General features: G+C 40.2%; 1 protein-coding gene across 1 annotated transcript in view; it reads right to left on the bottom strand.

Moving 5' to 3' along the window:
• sorcs1 (sortilin-related VPS10 domain containing receptor 1) overlaps positions 1-18,952 on the bottom strand; it is a 318,946-nt gene that overhangs the window by 138,591 nt on the left and 161,403 nt on the right. Inside the window, exon 3 of the mRNA XM_072462766.1 lies at positions 4,244-4,343. Within this exon, the coding sequence (XP_072318867.1) occupies positions 4,244-4,343 (100 nt within the window). The remainder of the gene's footprint in view (positions 1-4,243; positions 4,344-18,952) is intronic.

Raw genomic sequence — 18,952 nt, 5'->3', positions numbered from 1 at the left:
TACTGACATGTCATATTTGAAGTAAACTTCAACTAACATGTTTTTACACATTTCTGTTGGATTGACATGATATCATCTGGATATTGTTATTATTATTTTGCCGACCCTTGAAGGCGAATAAAGTTTTCTGGTTGAAGTTGCTGAGTTATTGGGTGTGTTTCAACTACAGAGGGATCACACTCCTCAGCCTCCCATAAGGTCTATTCCAAGGTACTGGAGAGGAGAATCCGACCGATAGTCAAACCTGGGATTCAGGAGGAGCAGAGTGGTTTTCGTCCCGGTCGTGGAACACTGGACCAGCTCTATACCCTCCATCGGGTGCTCGAGGGTTCATGGGAGTTTGCCCAACCAGTCCACATGTGCTTTGTGGATCTGGAGAAGGCTTTCGACCGTGTTCCTCGGGGTGTCCTTTGTACGGTGTTCCGGGAGTACGGGGTCCGGGGCCCTTTGCTCAGTGCTGTCCGGCCTGATGATCGGAGCAGGAGCTGTGTTCGCATTGTCGACAGTAACTCAGACCTGCTCCCAGTACGTGTTGGACTCCACCAGGGCTGCCCTTTGTCAGGCCCAATCAGGTTGGAGGGTGACTGGTTTGGGTACCACAGGCTCTCATAGTTTCTGTTTGCAGATGATGTTGAATGATGGCTGTCTATCCCAGTGCATGTTGCAGGTCCAGGTTTAATGAAGCTGCGTGTGAAGTAGTATGTACATCCGAATCCGAGTCCATGGTCCTAGATCGGAAAAAGGTAGCTTGCCGTTTCAGGGTGGGTGGTGAATTCTTGCCTCAATTGGATGAGTTCAAGTATCTGGGGGGTCTTGTTCACAAGTGACGGAAAGATGGAGTGTGAGATTGACAGGTGCATCACCTCCTCTTCGCACTTGTTGTGTCCAGAATTTTCTAATTGTACATCAAAGTAACGCATTTTTGTTTCCTGCTCTTTATCACCTGACCGTTTGTCAGTTCTACATAAGCATACTTTCCCCTTTAAATATTTAACAAAAAACAGAAAAAGACCTTTATTTTGGATTTAGATATATTCGACTGCACCAAAAATGTAACACCTCTGTACCTTCATGCAGTAGTATTCCAAATAGAAACAATTCCCCCTGCTACTATACTGCAACCGAACACTATTTATCAGTCTCCATGGTAACGTCCCTCCAACCTTGCCTTTTCTGCAGCGTTTTGCCCAATGTCATTTCTCTCAAAGTGATCTGTAGTTTTCATATAGAATACCTGTGGGGTTCCTCACCTCAATCCTCGCTCAATAACAACACCAGACGCTTTGTTCCCAACTGTACGTCAGGTTTAATTTGAAGCCCGTCTCCTCTGCAGACCTCTGGGGTTAGTCAATCACGGAGGGCCATTCGGATCATGTGGGCGGTCAGGGTTCTTTAATTAAACGGCACTGCTTTAGATCTGCTTTATTTCAGCCATAATTAGTCATGAGGAGTTGGCCTTGGCTTATTAGAGTCATCTAAAGAGGCGAGGTGAAGCGAAAAGAGACAGATTGTGTGAGGCTATAAGAGCCGAAGCTATAGAAGAAAGCACTAAAGACAAGACAAGGACTAATAGATTTTCAAAGTGCTGAGTCTATAGATGGGTTAGTGAATGTCACTTTGTGTCACAGGAATATAGATATAAGAACATTAAGATGCCTTTTCCAGGATTGCGTAATGATGTTGTGATACATATAAATATCTTATTTTATTGCACAAAGAACACTTCAATTTGGTAGCAGTTGTCGTTTAGATGCAACGATAAAAAACAGGAGAACTAACTACCAACATGACGCCTACAAATAACATGCTTCCACATAAAGTAGTCTGCCAGCCATATATTTATTTTTCTATGCAACTTCTCGAGTTGGGCGGGACCTACAGGCACATCAACCAATCAGAGAAACCAGTGGCTCAAAACAAACATGCATAGTGTAGGTACAAATGTGTTGAAATGGAAAAACATAAACATATTAAGGATACAAAAAAGGCAAAGAATCCATAATCAGCAAATGAACCACTTTAATCAGGCATGTCAAGTTATGGCCAGACCTTTATTTGTTGCTACTGGTTTGTTCTAAAGGCAGTTTACAGTTGTGTGTTTGGCAACTAGTTAATAGTAGACATGGTGAATACCCAGATTACACAGATTTGTCACTGAGGAGGCAAAGAGAGCGGGCCGCGCAGAACACTAGCCCTTCTAAAGCATGCGCCTTCCCGTACAGCACCTTTTCTCCACTCTCCCCTGCTCCCTTCCTCTCCTTCGACCTGCCGCTCTCGTGTCTCTCACCTCAGTCAGTGTTTTTTTTCTGACCAACAGCTCCACGGTCCTCGTTTCATTTAAGGCAGTAAAAACAGCAGCAGTCCAGCAAGTCCTGACTTAACCATCAGACTTCCTCACATCCTCGTCTCCCTGACCGTAACATTTAATTTAATGGTCCAAAAGAAATAAACATGTTTAGCCTATTGTACTGTCAAGTTTTCTTTCTGATTTAGACTAAAACTGTGCACAAAACAAGGGTTAAATCTCCATCACACACGGTAGAGTAAATACGAGATTGGGGAAAATGCACCGGGTGCTCAGAGATTTGCGTGGATATTCTGGCGTCTGGCCCCTTCCACCTGCTTATCCCGTGGTTGCTGTGTGTGCAGAGCAGGAGGAGCCGCTGTCTTTACACACCATGATTCTGTGTCACTGTCCCGCATGAGGCAGCAGCACCAGGACAGGTCTAATACGACTCTCATAGTGTGGTTAATGTAAACCCTCTGACTGGCTGCATTTGGGACAACGTGGGAGGGCAAAGGTCCCCCAGGCCCACTCGTGGTGCTGCAGAGTGTGGATAGTGGATTTTTTGAAATATTTGCCTTCTTGACTAGTAAAGAAGCTTTGTTTTTTAATCGGTCACTGTAACAGTTAAGCTATTTCATTATTTTATGGCATTAAAGGATATAGAACAACAACTATGCAAATTAGACACATTTGCTCCTTCTTGGGATGTACAACACAAGCTAGTTATTGCCCTGCAGTCATTTTTAAAGAATACAAAGCCTGTTTTATCAAAGCTTACTTTTAAATGGCTAGTAAGGTACTGATGCAACAATTCACACATGCACTTCAGTCCCAGAACATTGCAGGTTTGCTCTGTTCACACTTAAAGTAACAGTATGTAACTTTCTGGAAGTGTAAAGTCACAAGCTCGATTCCATGGAAACAGTTCAAAACATACTTTGGAACGTCCACCAGATCAGCTTTTTAAAGGCCCAACAGGTTCACAGCCCAGCATTATTCAAATCACATGCGCCAGCCCCGAGCCCAATGACCGGCCCAATGACTGGCCCAATGACCGGCCCAATGACTGGCCCAATGACCGGCCCAATGACCGGCCCAATGACTGGCCCAATGACTGGCCCAATGACCGGCCCAATGACTGGCCCAATGACTGGCCCAATGACCGGCCCAATGACCGGCCCAATGACCGGCCCAATGACTGGCCCAAGCCTGTGTAAAATGATAGAAATGATGCCCAACCCGGCCCGACCCAAAGATCTCCAGCTCTATTTCGCAATGAGGCTTTTCTAGGCCAAGATGCAAACCCACTCACAGTAAGGAAAAAGGTTTCATACAATTTTAGTGCAATAAAAACATTAAAATAAAAATGAAAGACCTAAAAAAACAACAACAGTATTTTGTTTTAGTTTTATCTTTTGGCAAAAATGTTACATACTCTGACTTTTAGACTTTTTTTTTTGACTTTTTGAATATTTTTTTTTTTAATAATGCAAAAAATGGTAATAAGAGAAAGTACACAAACTAGTAGCATAACCATAAAACCAAACTTGTAACCAGGAAACCAATGGTCCTGGCAATTGTCTTTCTTCACACATAAGCCTTCCCTGTAGCTTACTGGTCATTTAGCTAACCAGGGAAACTTCAGGGAAATCAGTCTTGGCTTTGTTCACACATACATTTCTGGCATATTGCGTAGTATAGTCTCAGGCCAAGCTGCATATGTGAATCAGGCTTTATATTTAGATTTTACGCCTAAATAAAGGCGTAACTGTGTACATATCTGACCAATTATCTGCATTATCAACTGTGGAACCCCTGTAAGTTTCACTTTATATGTGTGCAATAAATACTGATAATAAGACATTAGAGAAGTTATCATTGAAAAGTTTGCTCTTAATAATATACTTTTAGATATGAGTAGATGTGACTGATTACAGACAAAAAAAAGTGCCTTACCTTCCTCTTGTTATTGGGGCTCACATAAAGATAACTGAGAATAGTCTTGGCTCCAACTTTGTCGTTAAGCTTCTGATACGTGGCTCCGTAATCCGTGGACCTGAAACAAAACCACAGACAGGCTTCATGAATCACTTACGGTAATTAAAATTCTCCGGTGATGATACAGACTAAAAGGTTTTAAGGCCGAAGACGCGACTGTTTGGAGTGCAGTTGGGGACAGAGCGAGCAGAGAGGCAGGTTTGGAAGGACTCTGGGGCCGTGGCTCTGCGGTCACTGTTCACTGCCTTCAGCTGCCGGGTTTATCAGCCACAAACAACTCCAGTGGATGCTAATTAAAGCGCTGCTCATTAAGACGCAGCTTATTCATAACGCCGATGAAGAATTAATGAAGACACAATGTATGATTTGTGTTTAAATTGCATGCATAAAAAAAAATCTTGGTATATGGTATGTATTTGTTATATACAACTGTGATGAGTTTTATTACAGTGCAAGGTTCATATGAGCTAATTTTAGGAATGAAATTGCTTGAAATTGAAAACTCTTCTGTTTAATTGAGCGACGTCATTTTGCATTGGTTGCTCAAATTTTGACATATTTTAATAATATGAATAATTGACTTGAAATGGCTTTGTTTCGTTATTTTAGAAAGCAATATTGTTGTTCCTGGTTGAAAATTAAGTGCATGATTCCAATGTTCCAATGTAAATAATTGTGATAAGTCTTATGAAGGGGAAATGTGGGTGCCAGTTAGTATACACACAAATTAATTAATACATGCAAATATAATACTCTGACAGACTACAAAAGGAAATTGGTTTATACATGTCAGCTACAGTCTGGTAAAAGTGTCTCTGGGTTTTAGGCTTAACGTAAATGTACATTGTCCTGATAAATAAATGAAATGAATAACAAACACCCCAAACACACAAACATCAGCAGTGAGCGTGGTAAAGCGCAGCAGCTGAGATAAAGGATCTCCTAAAGTGCTAAAGGACCTTAAATTGGAATCTGTAGAGTCACTTCAAGTTCAAGAAAATTGTAAAAAGTGTGAGGACTGAGAATTGTTTGTTTGTCTTGTGAGTTGTATTTTACATTGTGACCGTTTCTGTTGAGTGTTCATTGTGTTGAGTCAAGTCTTTCTGACAAAATATATTCTGAAAGTCAACGGAATTCCTGGTTAAATAAAAGGTATAACTAAATTCCAGATAAAGTAATTACATATCCGTGGAGACAAGCATGGAGTTTATTAACACTTATCAAACCTAATATTTGCTTAATTTCCATTAGATCGAAAATATAAGTGTATGTGCTTCAGTTCAAATTTGTTTCCACCAAATGTGATCATAAGAAATGGTAATCTAATGGACAATGTGAATTAAGCTGCAATAAAATACATAAGAGTAACCGTGCGGTGGTCATTAAATTGAAAATGAAGGTTAGAATAAGTGTTGCTTTATTTCAATCGAGTTTTTGGCTGTGCCCCAAGTGTGGTCATTTATTGTCGCTTCAAACTTTCTGTCGATATTGTGGTAAAGTTTGTGTCTGTGGTTTGCCTTTGCCGATGGATAGAAACATTTTGGCCCAGCCGCGTCCTCGCTGAGCGCTCTTTTCAGATGTGTGTCCTGACCTCAACCTCACAACACCTTTTGGAGACAAGTCAACGCCAGCCAAGTCGCACTAATCCTCCTCCAAAAACAGCAAATCCCAGCAGCACAAACCTGAATCTGAACTATTGACACCACAATGTCTCCAAAAGGTTGTGTGTTTGTAACTCATTAATAAAAGTGTTAAAGAAAAGCAACTTTTTTTTTTATTTTTATGTAGCATCTGTCCGTTGGCTGCAGATGTTACTGTCAAAATGCTATTAATCTGGAGCTAAAGTGTCCCTCTGTGCAGCTAGCTAAAATAACCATGTTCTCATTAAATCCTGTCCAGCATACAAATCCAACTGCTCACCACTGTGGACTTCTCAAAAAAAGTGAAATATTAAGAGTCAAAGGCATGTCGGAGGCTAATGATGCAATGATGCCCATGACACAATTCATTTTAGTCCAAACACATTTTTGATTTGAAATTCAGCTAAATGTTTGTAGACTGAAAGGTCAATCATTTTACTTTTCTCTATAAGATAATAAAGACTAGCCAGAAACCTGCCTGTAAATTGGCAAAAATGAATAGAATCATTTGAGACACAGTCAGGAGTACAGGAGGTTTTGTGATATAAATTCACATTGGAATGCAATGAATGTATTCCATTTATTTTTTGATTGTATGAATGTCTTATATCAAAACTATTTTAAAAATGCGGTGCAATCTTCAGTTAAATGTACTCTGCTATTCATGAGGTAATTACAAATCTGTATTCAATTTTGAGGCATATGCAAACTTCAAATGACTTTTTTCAGTTGTAAAGTCTGATTTCACAGTAAAATAGAGCAAACTCTTAGAAAGACAAATAAAAAAAGCAAAGATAGGATTAGAAAGCCCATGATTTCAAAATAGCACTCAATCTAGCATTTGTTTTTTCTCCGGTTCAATCGTTTTGAGTAGAAATTATCATAGCATCTTCTAAAATATATACAGTCATTTACAAAGATAAGTTAAGATCTACCTGGACACTTTCTTAAATTGCCATCCTAACTTGGAAACGTGCAAGTGAAAAGTGAATTGTTTGGGGTTAAAAAAAAAATCTTTCCAGTCTCCAAAAGTACCATGCACTTCCCTCTATATTTTACAGTCTGTGTATTTCTGCTAAAAGGCTGAAGTAAATCTGTCAGTGCCTTCAGCACTTTACCTTAACCACAATGCTGCCTTGTGATTGGTGACGCATCACTGGGCCTGACAACATGGATTCTTGTAAGTTTATGAACTCAAATATTGCAACAACGCATCTTATAGCCAGTGTTTCATGACTTTTCCCTGTTTGAAAGGATTTTTGAAGTAATTCGAAAAAAGAATTTTGATCTGAATGGTTGAAAGAGGACATATGCAGAATCACCTTTAATGAGCTTTTAAAATGCGTTACGGTAATCCTGTAACCTGTTTTAAATGCGTTACGGTAATCCTGTAACCTGTTTTAAATGCGTTACGGTAATCCTGTAACCTGTTTTAAATGCGTTACGGTAATCCTGTAACCTGTTTTAAATGCGTTACGGTAATCCTGTAACCTGTTTTAAATGTGTTACGGTAATCCTGTAACCTGTTTTAAATGTGTTACGGTAATCCTGTAACCTGTTTTAAATGTGTTACGGTAATCCTGTAACCTGTATTAAATGCGTTACGGTAATCCTGTAACCTGTTTTAAATGTGTTACGGTAATCCTGTAACCTGTTTTAAATGCGTTACGGTAATCCTGTAACCTGTTTTAAATGTGTTACGGTAATCCTGTAACCTGTTTTAAATGTGTTACGGTAATCCTGTAACCTGTTTTAAATGTGTTACGGTAATCCTGTAACCTGTATTAAATGCGTTACGGTAATCCTGTAACCTGTATTAAATGCGTTACGGTAATCCTGTAACCTGTTTTAAATGCGTTACGGTAATCCTGTAACCCGTTTTAAATGTGTTACGGTAATCCTGTAACCCATTTTAAATGTGTTACGGTAATCCTGTAACCTGTTTTAAATGTGTTACGGTAATCCTGTAACCTGTATTAAATGCGTTACGGTAATCCTGTAACCTGTATTAAATGCGTTACGGTAATCCTGTAACCTGTTTTAAATGCGTTACGGTAATCCTGTAACCTGTTTTAAATGCGTTACGGTAATCCTGTAACCTGTTTTAAATGCGTTACGGTAATCCTGTAACCCGTTTTAAATGCGTTACGGTAATCCTGTAACCCGTTTTAAATGCGTTACGGTAATCCTGTAACCTGTTTTAAATGTGTTACGGTAATGCTGTAACCCGTTTTAAATGTGTTACGGTAATCCTGTAACCTATTTTAAATGCGTTACGGTAATCCTGTAACCTGTATTAAATGCGTTACGGTAATCCTGTAACCTGTATTAAATGCGTTACGGTAATCCTGTAACCTGTTTTAAATGCGTTACGGTAATCCTGTAACCTGTTTTAAATGCGTTACGGTAATCCTGTAACCTGTTTTAAATGTGTTACGGTAATCCTGTAACCTGTATTAAATGCGTTACGGTAATCCTGTAACCTGTTTTAAATGCGTTACGGTAATCCTGTAACCTGTTTTAAATGCGTTACGGTAATCCTGTAACCCGTTTTAAATGCGTTACGGTAATCCTGTAACCTGTTTTAAATGTGTTACGGTAATCCTGTAACCTGTTTTAAATGTGTTACGGTAATCCTGTAACCCGTTTTAAATGCGTTACGGTAATCATGTAACACGTTTTAAATGTGTTACGGTAATCCTGTAACCTGTTTTAAATGTGTTACGGTAATCCTGTAACCTGTTTTAAATGTGTTACGGTAATGCTGTAACCCGTTTTAAATGTGTTACGGTAATGCTGTAACCCGTTTTAAATGTGTTACGGTAATCCTGTAACCTGTATTAAATGTGTTACGTTAATCCTGTAACCTGTTTTAAATGCGTTACGGTAATCCTGTAACCTGTTTTAAATGTGTTATGGTAATCTTGTAACCTGTTTTAAATGTGTTACGGTAATCCTGTAACCCGTTTTAAATGCGTTACGGTAATCCTGTAACCTGTTTTAAATGTGTTACGGTAATCCTGTAACCTGTTTTAAATGTGTTACGGTAATCCTGTAACCTGTTTTAAATGTGTTACGGTAATGCTGTAACCCGTTTTAAATGTGTTACGGTAATCCTGTAACCTATTTTAAATGTGTTACGGTAATCCTGTAACCTGTATTAAATGCGTTACGGTAATCCTGTAACCTGTATTAAATGCGTTACGGTAATCCTGTAACCTGTTTTAAATGTGTTACGGTAATCCTGTAACCTGTTTTAAATGTGTTACGGTAATCCTGTAACCTGTTTTAAATGTGTTACGGTAATCCTGTAACCTGTTTTAAATGTGTTACGGTAATCCTGTAACCTGTTTTAAATGCGTTACGGTAATCCTGTAACCTGTTTTAAATGCGTTACGGTAATCCTGTAACCTGTTTTAAATGCGTTACGGTAATCCTTACGGTAATCCTGTAACCTGTTTTAAATGCGTTACGGTAATCCTGTAACCTGTTTTAAATGTGTTACGGTAATCCTGTAACCTGTTTAAAATGTGTTACGGTAATCCTGTAACCCGTTTTAAATGCGTTACGGTAATCATGTAACACGTTTTAAATGTGTTACGGTAATCCTGTAACCCGTTTTAAATGCGTTACGGTAATCCTGTAACCCGTTTTAAATGTGTTACGGTAATCCTGTAACCTGTTTTAAATGCGTTACGGTAATCCTGTAACCTGTTTTAAATGTGTTACGGTAATCCTGTAACCTGTTTTAAATGTGTTACGGTAATCCTGTAACCCGTTTTAAATGCGTTACGGTAATCATGTAACACGTTTTAAATGTGTTACGGTAATCCTGTAACCTGTTTTAAATGCGTTACGGTAATCCTGTAACCCGTTTTAAATGTGTTACGGTAATCCTGTAACCCGTTTTAAATGTGTTACGGTAATCCTGTAACCTGTTTTAAATGTGTTACGGTAATCCTGTAACCTGTTTTAAATGTGTTACGGTAATGCTGTAACCCGTTTTAAATGTGTTACGGTAATCCTGTAACCTATTTTAAATGTGTTACGGTAATCCTGTAACCTGTATTAAATGTGTTACGGTAATCCTGTAACCTGTATTAAATGCGTTACGGTAATCCTGTAACCTGTTTTAAATGCGTTACGGTAATCCTGTAACCTGTTTTAAATGTGTTATGGTAATCCTGTAACCTGTTTTAAATGTGTTACGGTAATCCTGTAACCCGTTTTAAATGCGTTACGGTAATCCTGTAACCTGTTTTAAATGTGTTACGGTAATCCTGTAACCTGTTTTAAATGTGTTACGGTAATGCTGTAACCCGTTTTAAATGTGTTACGGTAATCCTGTAACCTATTTTAAATGTGTTACGGTAATCCTGTAACCTGTATTAAATGCGTTACGGTAATCCTGTAACCTGTATTAAATGCGTTACGGTAATCCTGTAACCTGTTTTAAATGCGTTACGGTAATCCTGTAACCTGTTTTAAATGCGTTACGGTAATCCTGTAACCTGTTTTAAATGCGTTACGGTAATCCTGTAACCTGTTTTAAATGCGTTACGGTAATCCTGTAACCCGTTTTAAATGTGTTACGGTAATCCTTTAACCTTTTTTAAATGTGTTACGGTAATCCTGTAACCTGTTTTGAATCTGTTTTAAATCCTGTATTGTCCTGCAACTGAGGATCTAGTACGCAGAACATTCTTGATTTCACTTTCCCCCTTTCCCTGCCCTCTTTCGTGTTATTTGAAAAAAGACTCTTGAGTGAAACATTCTAAAATGTAATTTAGTCAAAAAAAGGTAAATGACAATCTTCTGGTTGGTACGAAAATGTCACTATGAAGCTTATCAAATTTGCAGTTTTGAACATGAAGTCAATTGTTACTAGCCTGGCAGGCCCCTTTAAGAGAGAGCGTGGGGCATTGTGGGTAACCGGAAGTGTGCTGCTGTTTTTCTGTGTGTTCTCGGCGCGCCCGTTCCTGCCGCCGCTGCTCCCTATGTCCTGCATTGTTTTTGATGAATCCAAAAGAAATTGTGTTGGAACGAGTACAATGCCTGCTCAGCCTCTGTACCACGGTCAGGAGTCTACTGGGCAGGGGAAGAAAGTAACAGAATGAACCATTTCTATTACCAAGCAGTTTTTTTATCACACTACACTACCTGTCCAAAGGTAAAGTCGCCACAGAAAAAGGTGCACAAGCTCTAATATTTGGTACAACCGCCTTTTGCTTTGATTACAGCACACATTCTCTGTGGCATAGTTTCAATAAGCTTCTGCAATATTAATAGATGTATTTTCCATCCAGTGTTCACCAATCTTGTGAGAGAGTGACCACTGCACAAAGCCTTCTCCAGCTCATCCCAAACACTCACTGGGGGTCAGATCTGTAGTACAGTAGTAACTGCTTCCCCAGTGATTTGATCCTTCTCAAACACACTGACATCTTTTCCAAGACCACAGGATTTGTCTCTCCACATTTTATGCAGCTAAAATCTGGAACAGTCTTCCTGAAGATGTGAGACAGGCCTCTACACTGACAATGTCCAAATCTAAGATAAAAACAGCTGTGCATATGACTGAAATAATGTTCTATGCACTCGTCTCTTTCATGTCTTATACTGTTTTGTGATTTCTGTCATGTCTTTGTGATTTTAATGCATGTTCTTTCCTGTTTTCCTGCTTTGAATTGCCTTGTGTACAAATTATGCTCTACAAATAGCCTTGCCTTGCCTAGAGAAGACACCGAGACGAGGACTCACAGGAGGTCAAATGAAGACTCCTCTGGAAAACAAAGGCTCAACAGTTGTTTCAGAAATTAGTCAGTCAATCACTGCATCCTTTGGGTTTAAATACAGCGTTGCAGCTGAAAGACCTGCAGCAGTTATCCAACAGGAGGAGAGGACCTACTGTATTTTTTTTTTGGACAGGCAGAGTAAAAAATGATAATTGACGTGTGCTACAGTTCAATAAGTACAAGAAAGAAAGCATTATGTCTCCTATTATTTCTGCGGCAACGGTTTTCATCACTCCGAAAACCCATGGATATTCGGAAATCGCTCAGTTGTCTTGTTAACAGTGTAAAAATAAGATCTTTTACCTATAAATTCTAAAATCTAAGGCAGTCAAAGTCTACATTAAAACCTCATGCACACTTGGGGTAGCTCATATAGAAAAATAAGCAAGAAAGTGTGAATACAATCAATCAGATTTGAGATTTAAATTGTTCCGCTTTTGACGTATTCATTGTTCATTGTTGTATGTTGCACCGAATCACCAAGACAAGTTCCTAATTTTGTTGATTGACAATGGCAATAAACCCTTTCTGATTCTGATCAAATTAGAGCGATTCAGTAGAACGCCAAAGACATTTCAGTATCCCACAATAAGGGGCACCTAAAGACAAACATTTACTTGATTTTGACTTTACTTTCCTACATTTTAGATTGATTTATAATAGCCAGTGCCTCTTTTTATAATTAGACAATATTGGCGAGTTTTGGAGACCATATAAATGACTCACAGTATTTTTTCTTTACACCACAAAATACAATCGTCACAGCAATCCACCCTCATTCACTGCCCTTGTGTGATCTACGTCCTGACGATTCCTCCTCTTACAGACTTCGGACCCTCCCTCTGCCGTCTGATCACATCCCATCTCTGGACACTGACATCACCGTATCGACCCGCACACAGGGGGCACACAATCATATGATTTAGGGACCAATGACTTATTTTTAGTGTCACTGCAACTTTCAACAAGGCCCAATAAAAATCCCACCAGAGGCCTGAGAGATGAGAGGGGCACTAAAGTGAGAATGATGGTTTCTCAAGGGCGGCGATGGGGAGAGAAACCTGTGCTATTGAGGATATTGACAGCGCTGCGTGTGCGTGTGTATGTGCGTGTGCGTGCGTGTGTCTGTGTGCCAATATGATTGAACTGGCTCTGCGGGTTACAGAGGTGAGATAAAACTTCACTGCAGCCACATGTTGGATTAAAGCAGTCTGGAATCTATTACAGTGAACAAATGGCACCCTGAGTATACAACAGAATATATATATATATATATATATATATATATATATATATATATATATATATATATATATATATATATATATATAGAAGTGTGTTAACATTTAGATAGTTTTGCTGTAACTGGAATGTAGAGGATTTCCATTAACATAAAAATATGTGAGCTAAATAAAGTTTACACCAATTGAAAGACGAAAAAACAATCAATGGCAAGGCAAGGCAAGTTTATTCGTAGAGCGCATTTCATACACAAGGCAATTCAAAAAGCTTCACAGCAGGAAAAATGCATTCAAATCACAAAGAAATTACAGAAACAGAAATACAATAAAATTAACTAAATTAAAAATTATCAATCCAACTGATTTTCTAAACTAATAAAATCACAAACAAAAGAGAAGAGTGCAAAGAAAAAATCCTTTCAGTCATATGCGCAGCTAAACAAAACTGTTTTTAGCTTAGATTTGAACATTGTCAGAGTTGAAGCCTGTCTCACATCTTCAGGAAGAATGCTCCAGATTTTAGCTGCATAAAACTGAAACGCAGATTCCCCATGTTTTGTCCTGACTCTGGGCACCAGCAGGAGGCCGGTCCCTGAGGTCCTCAGAGTCCGAGATGGTTCATATGGCACTAACATATCCAAGATGTACTTTGGTGCTAGGCCATGGAGAGACTTGTACACAAGCAGAGCTGCTTTAAAGTCTATTCTCTGAGCCACAGGGGCCAGTGCAGAGACCTGAGAACAGGACTAATGTGATCATACTTCCTGGTTCTAGTCAGGACCCGAGCAGCAGCGTTCTGGATGTACTGCAGCTGTTTTACAACTCGTTTGGAGAGGCCAGTGAGCAGGCTGTTACTCTGGCAAACAGGGCACGCGAGTTGTTACTGCAGCTTCCAATTATTTCAGAAAAATATCTTTCCCTAGTTCTACATAAAATGAGGTTGTACATGTTCAGCTTTTCTTTGTAAATCTCTTTTTGAACCTGGAGCTTTGACTTGCGCCATTTCCGTTCGGCCCTGCGGCACTTCCTTTTCTGTGCCCTGACCGAATCATCATTTCTCCACGGCGCCTTCTGCTTATTTTTAACCATTTTAGCCTTCATAGAGGCGATGGTGTCCAGAACATTCAAAACACTAGATGTAACAGAGTTCAACAAATCATTTACATTAGAACATGAGACATTTTCAAAGTTTATAATTTCCATAAACATTGCACCTGTGCCATCACTTATGTGTCTCCTCTGAACAACTGCAGGACCAACCGGAGGTTGGGGAGAAACAGACAGGTCAAAGAAGACACAGAAATGATCAGACAGAGCAACATCGATCACATTAACATTTGAAATATTTACCCCCTTTGTAATTATGAGATCTAGAGTGTGTCCTTTGCTGTGGGTGGGGCCTCTCACATGCTGAGTAAGACTGAAGGTTTCAAGGACAGCATCAAGCTCTTTAGCGTTTCTGTCACAAATATTATCAACATGCACGTTGAAATCACCTGTAATGACCAAACCATCAAAGACTGTGCATATGACTGAAAGCATCTCAGTAAAATCATCAATAAAACTTTGGCAGTGCTGGGGAGGCTTGTATAAAACAATGAAGAGAATGGATGGAGACCGTTTTAGCTCCATTTTAAAGGATACAAACAATACTCAAATGATGAAAACACCCCAAAAGACAACCTGCGGGTAATTATTTCATCTCTAAAGACAGCACAGACTCCACCCCCTTTTTTGTTTTCTCGTGTTTCAGATTCAAACTTAAAGTTGGGTGGAGCAGATTCTATCAGAACTACATTTCCTGTGTTTTTGTCAAGCCATGTTTCAGTTAAAAACATAAAATCAAGATTATAAGAAGAAATAAAATTATTAATTAAGAGAGATTTGTTACATAAGGATCTGACATTTAGCACAGCAAGTTTCAGACTAGTTTCAGTGGGACTGGGCTTTATCTTTTCACAGGGAATATGAATCACATTTCTCAGATTGGGCCTGACTCGCATTTTGTTTTTCCATCTGTGTGATGATGTGACTACAGAAATAGCACTAGGGGGGGCTCTTTTTACATAGGGCCCCGGGTTGGTTTGATTTTTAATGTGACAATAAGTCCCGGCAACGCTGAGACTCAGTGCATCCTAGCTATGGGAGTTACCAGGTAAAAGGCGAGGTTGGATGGGTGGTGGGGCTTTTGTAGCCAAGGGGAGTTTGGGACCAGGTGAGAGGCGAGGGGGGATGGGTGGTGGGGCTTTTGTTGGTGTAGTCGGCATAGCCCTTGCTATATTGGGCGTGAGTGGAGCCATCTTAATGCCTGATTTAATCAGACTTTCAAAATGGCTGGGAAGGCCCATGGGTGAGAGTGGAGATGAGAAGGAGAATGATGAATCTTTAGTGGGAGTAGATGTTGCAGGGGGAACCCAGGGCTGGTGTGAAGGCAGGGGCGATGACAGGGATGTTGTTGGGCTTGTCACAGATGGGTCCAAGGCCTTTGAAGATTGTTCCTTTGCTGGAGGCGGTGGAGGTGAATGTGGAGCAGCTGGAGCTGAATCCTTTGCTGGTGGTGGTGGAGCAGCTGCTGATGAATCCTTTGGTGGAGGCTGAGGTTGTGGTGCTTTTGATGTTGAAACATTGGCTCGGTCTCTGGCTGAGGGAGCAGGAATTCTTCTCTCATTCCTCTCTTCTCTAACTATCTGCTCAGGACCCTGTCCAGGCCCAGTCCAATGCCTCAGAGCGTGGAGCAGGTTCTCTGTCAGCACCCTCACTCCACCTCTGCATAGGTGGGGGCCATTTCTCTTAAACAGGTCCTCTCGTTTCCAGAATAGATAGAAGTTCTCAATGTAGTGTAGTCCTCTCGGGGAGCACTCTTTGGACAGCCATGTGTTCAGCTGAAGAAGCCGGCTAAACTTGTTTATCCTCCTGTCGATGTTTGGAAGAGGTCCACTTATGAAAGTTTTGATTTCCATTTTATCAAGCACGTCGAATAACTTCAAGAAGTCTTTTTTCAAAACTTCAGTCTGTTCCCGCCGCATGTCCACTGCACCCACGTGCACAATCAGCTGTTTAGCTCCTCCATGCTTAGCCATAATATTTGGAAGGAGTGACGTTATCTCAGAAACAGTGGCGCTTGGAAAAGAATGTGTGTTTATCTTTTCATGCGTCATGTGACTTATCGCGCCGTCCCCAACTAAAACAATCTTGACCTTGGCTCCTGGCACAGATCCTCCTCGCTGTATTTTGGCCACGTCATCTTTCCTTTTTTCATTTAATTCCATCTCTGAAAGTGGTAAAAATCTGTTGGTGAGCTGTATTTTAGGTGACTTCACGTTATCTTTGTATCGTTTAGGCTTTGCTCCAAGTTTGTTCCAAGAAACAGCCTGGTCTTTCTGGTTTTTAGACAGTTTTGGAAACGACACAGAGTCACTGCGGTTTAAGTTGAAAGTAGCAGTTTTTCTTGTAAAAAGTGTGCTCTTCTTACCGTCGGTTGACACAGGAATGGTATCGTGAAGAACTTTTTCAGATTCCAAAACAAATATCCGTGTTTTCAGCTCATTAATTTCTTGTTGATATTTCCGACAGCGTTCACAGTCTTTCTCACTTCTTCTCCCGGACATGTCGCTGGCGTCAGATATGTTGTTAAAACTGGAAAAATGTTCTTAAAATCCTTGGTTTACTTGAAAAAGTCTAAAGCAAAAATGTTTGGAAGACAAAAACTGATTAAAAAGCAAAATAAATAAGGAAAGCAGCGATAGCAAGCGGAGCGAGCAAAAAAGCGTGTGCACTCTTCGGAAGCATGCCAAGTGTACAATAACAAAGGTCTCAATGCAGCTAACCGTTATCATCAGATCCTGTCAATGCAGTTCGAGGGGAGTAACTTCCCTCAGGACAAAAGTCTCAGGAGGAGCCAGATGAACTCTGGAGACACAGCAGTTAAACCCTCTCCTAAGCCTCACTTTTACTCTGCTCTCCTTGTTTCTATAATAACCAGCATTTGACCTGGATTGGATTAGGCAGTGTCAACAGAAGGACCATTGTTTTAAAGCCTTTTCCCCCAATGTGGATCTTAGTGAACTTTCGAATAGTCTCCTAAGCAGACGGAGATGCTGCTGTTGAAAAGTGGATTAGACATGTGTTTCTAGACTTCATGAATTTTGAAACTGGATCAATATGGACTCATAAGAGTGATTTATTTCCCCAGGATGAAAGTCAATATACAGTTAAAGACTGTTTGACTGAACAATTCCTTCTGATTACGGTAAAGACTTCAGGAGATGAATGAAAATAGTAATTCATGTCAATATTGCTTGCATTGTCATGTGATTAATTTAGTAGTTAATTTAGAGTAATTTTACTTACATTATGTTATACTGCCTGTATAGCACTTTGGTCAGTTGAAGTAGTATGAATTGTGTTTTATAAATATATTTGACAGCTGAAGTGCTGGTTCTCCTCCTGAAGAAATGGTTCTCCACCTGAAGAACTGGTTCTCCTCCGAACTGGTTCTCCTCCTGAAGAACTGGTTCTCCTCCTGAAGAACTGGTTCTCCTCCTGAAGAACTGGTTCTTCTCCTGAGTGGCTCCAGCTCCACTGTCTCTCTCGCGTCCGTCTGAAGGAGTCGGATCTCTCCTTCACTGTGGAACTCCTCCAGGTTTCTACTTTTTCCCAAGGAGGTTTTTTGTTTTTTTCCTGGCCCAGAAGGAGGTTCTGAGGACAGGGGACCCTAGGACATCGCCGCTCGTCCCTACAGACATTGTTTAATCCGTTTTTAACTGTCGCCCTCAGAGGCAACTGTTGTTGTGATTTTGGACGTTACAAAATTAAATTAGAATTTAATTGAATTGACATTCGTAACATAATGGACAATGAATTACGCACTTTTTTCTCAGGACATCTGAGCAGGCCTCCTAACTAAGCACAATAGTGTGTGTGTTGATTGGTTGAACATTGGCGCTGAACTCCAGGCTCTGGCGCCCAATGGAAATGGCACAAGTCAAAGCTCCAGGTTCAAAAAGAGATTTACAGAAATAAGTTTTACATGTACAACCTAACTGTATCTAACTAGGGAAGGATATTTTGTGAAATAATTGGAAGCTGCAGTAACAACTCACATGTCACAGAAAACAGATTAACAAACCCTCCAGCTCAGCTGCCGTTAGAGCTAATTTCTACATCCAAGTGTAATGAGTTTGCATTATTCTTTAATGACAAAGTTCAGGGCATAAAAAATGCTAGCAATTCCACAAAGAAAATAATAACGCTAAAACCACCTAGACACTTAGAGCTAACTCACTTTGCACCTGTAACTGACAAAACTGTAAAAACATCACCAGTCTTCATCTACATGCTGCTTCGATGTGTTACCCACCAGATTTCTAAAGTCTGTTTGTTAGCACCATTCACTCACATAGTGAGTGTCCCAATGTCTTTCCTAAGCCTCTCCTAAAGAAGAGCAGTCTTGATGCCGCAGTACTGAGTAATTACCGGCCCATCTCTAATCTGCCATTTTGGGGCAAAGTCCTTGAAAAGGTTGTTTACCAACAGCTCACAGATTTCCTCTTAATAAACAACTCATTTGATGTTTTTCAGTCAGGTTTTAGACCTCATCACAGCACTGAGACTGCTCTAGTCAAGGTGACAAATGACATCCGCCTGAACACTGACACGGGCAAAGCCTCAGTCTTAATTCTGTTAGATCTGAGTGCTGCTTTTGACACTGTCGATCATGGGATCCTCTTACAGAGACTAGAGGACTGGGTGGGCATCACTGGCACTGCCCTAAACTGGTTAAGGTCCTATCTGGAAGACAGGAAGTACTTTGTTGAAATTGGTAACTGTGTCTCAGAACACATGCCCCTGACCTGTCGAGCGCCCCAAGGGTCAGTCCTGGGTCCCCTTCTGTTCAACCTCTACATCCTGCCGTTAAGTCAGTTGATACGCAGCGAAAATGTGTCCTATCACAATTATGCAGACGACACTCAGATCTATGTTTCACTGTCG

The sequence above is a fragment of the Eucyclogobius newberryi genome, unplaced genomic scaffold (genome assembly GCF_026437365.1).
Source record: "Eucyclogobius newberryi isolate DKJ021-1_F unplaced genomic scaffold, fEucNew1.0.hap1 SCAF_4, whole genome shotgun sequence".
NCBI lineage: Eukaryota > Metazoa > Chordata > Actinopteri > Gobiiformes > Gobiidae > Eucyclogobius > Eucyclogobius newberryi.
The sequence above is the reverse complement of the archived record's forward strand: the minus strand, read 5'-3'. Positions and strand labels throughout refer to the sequence as shown.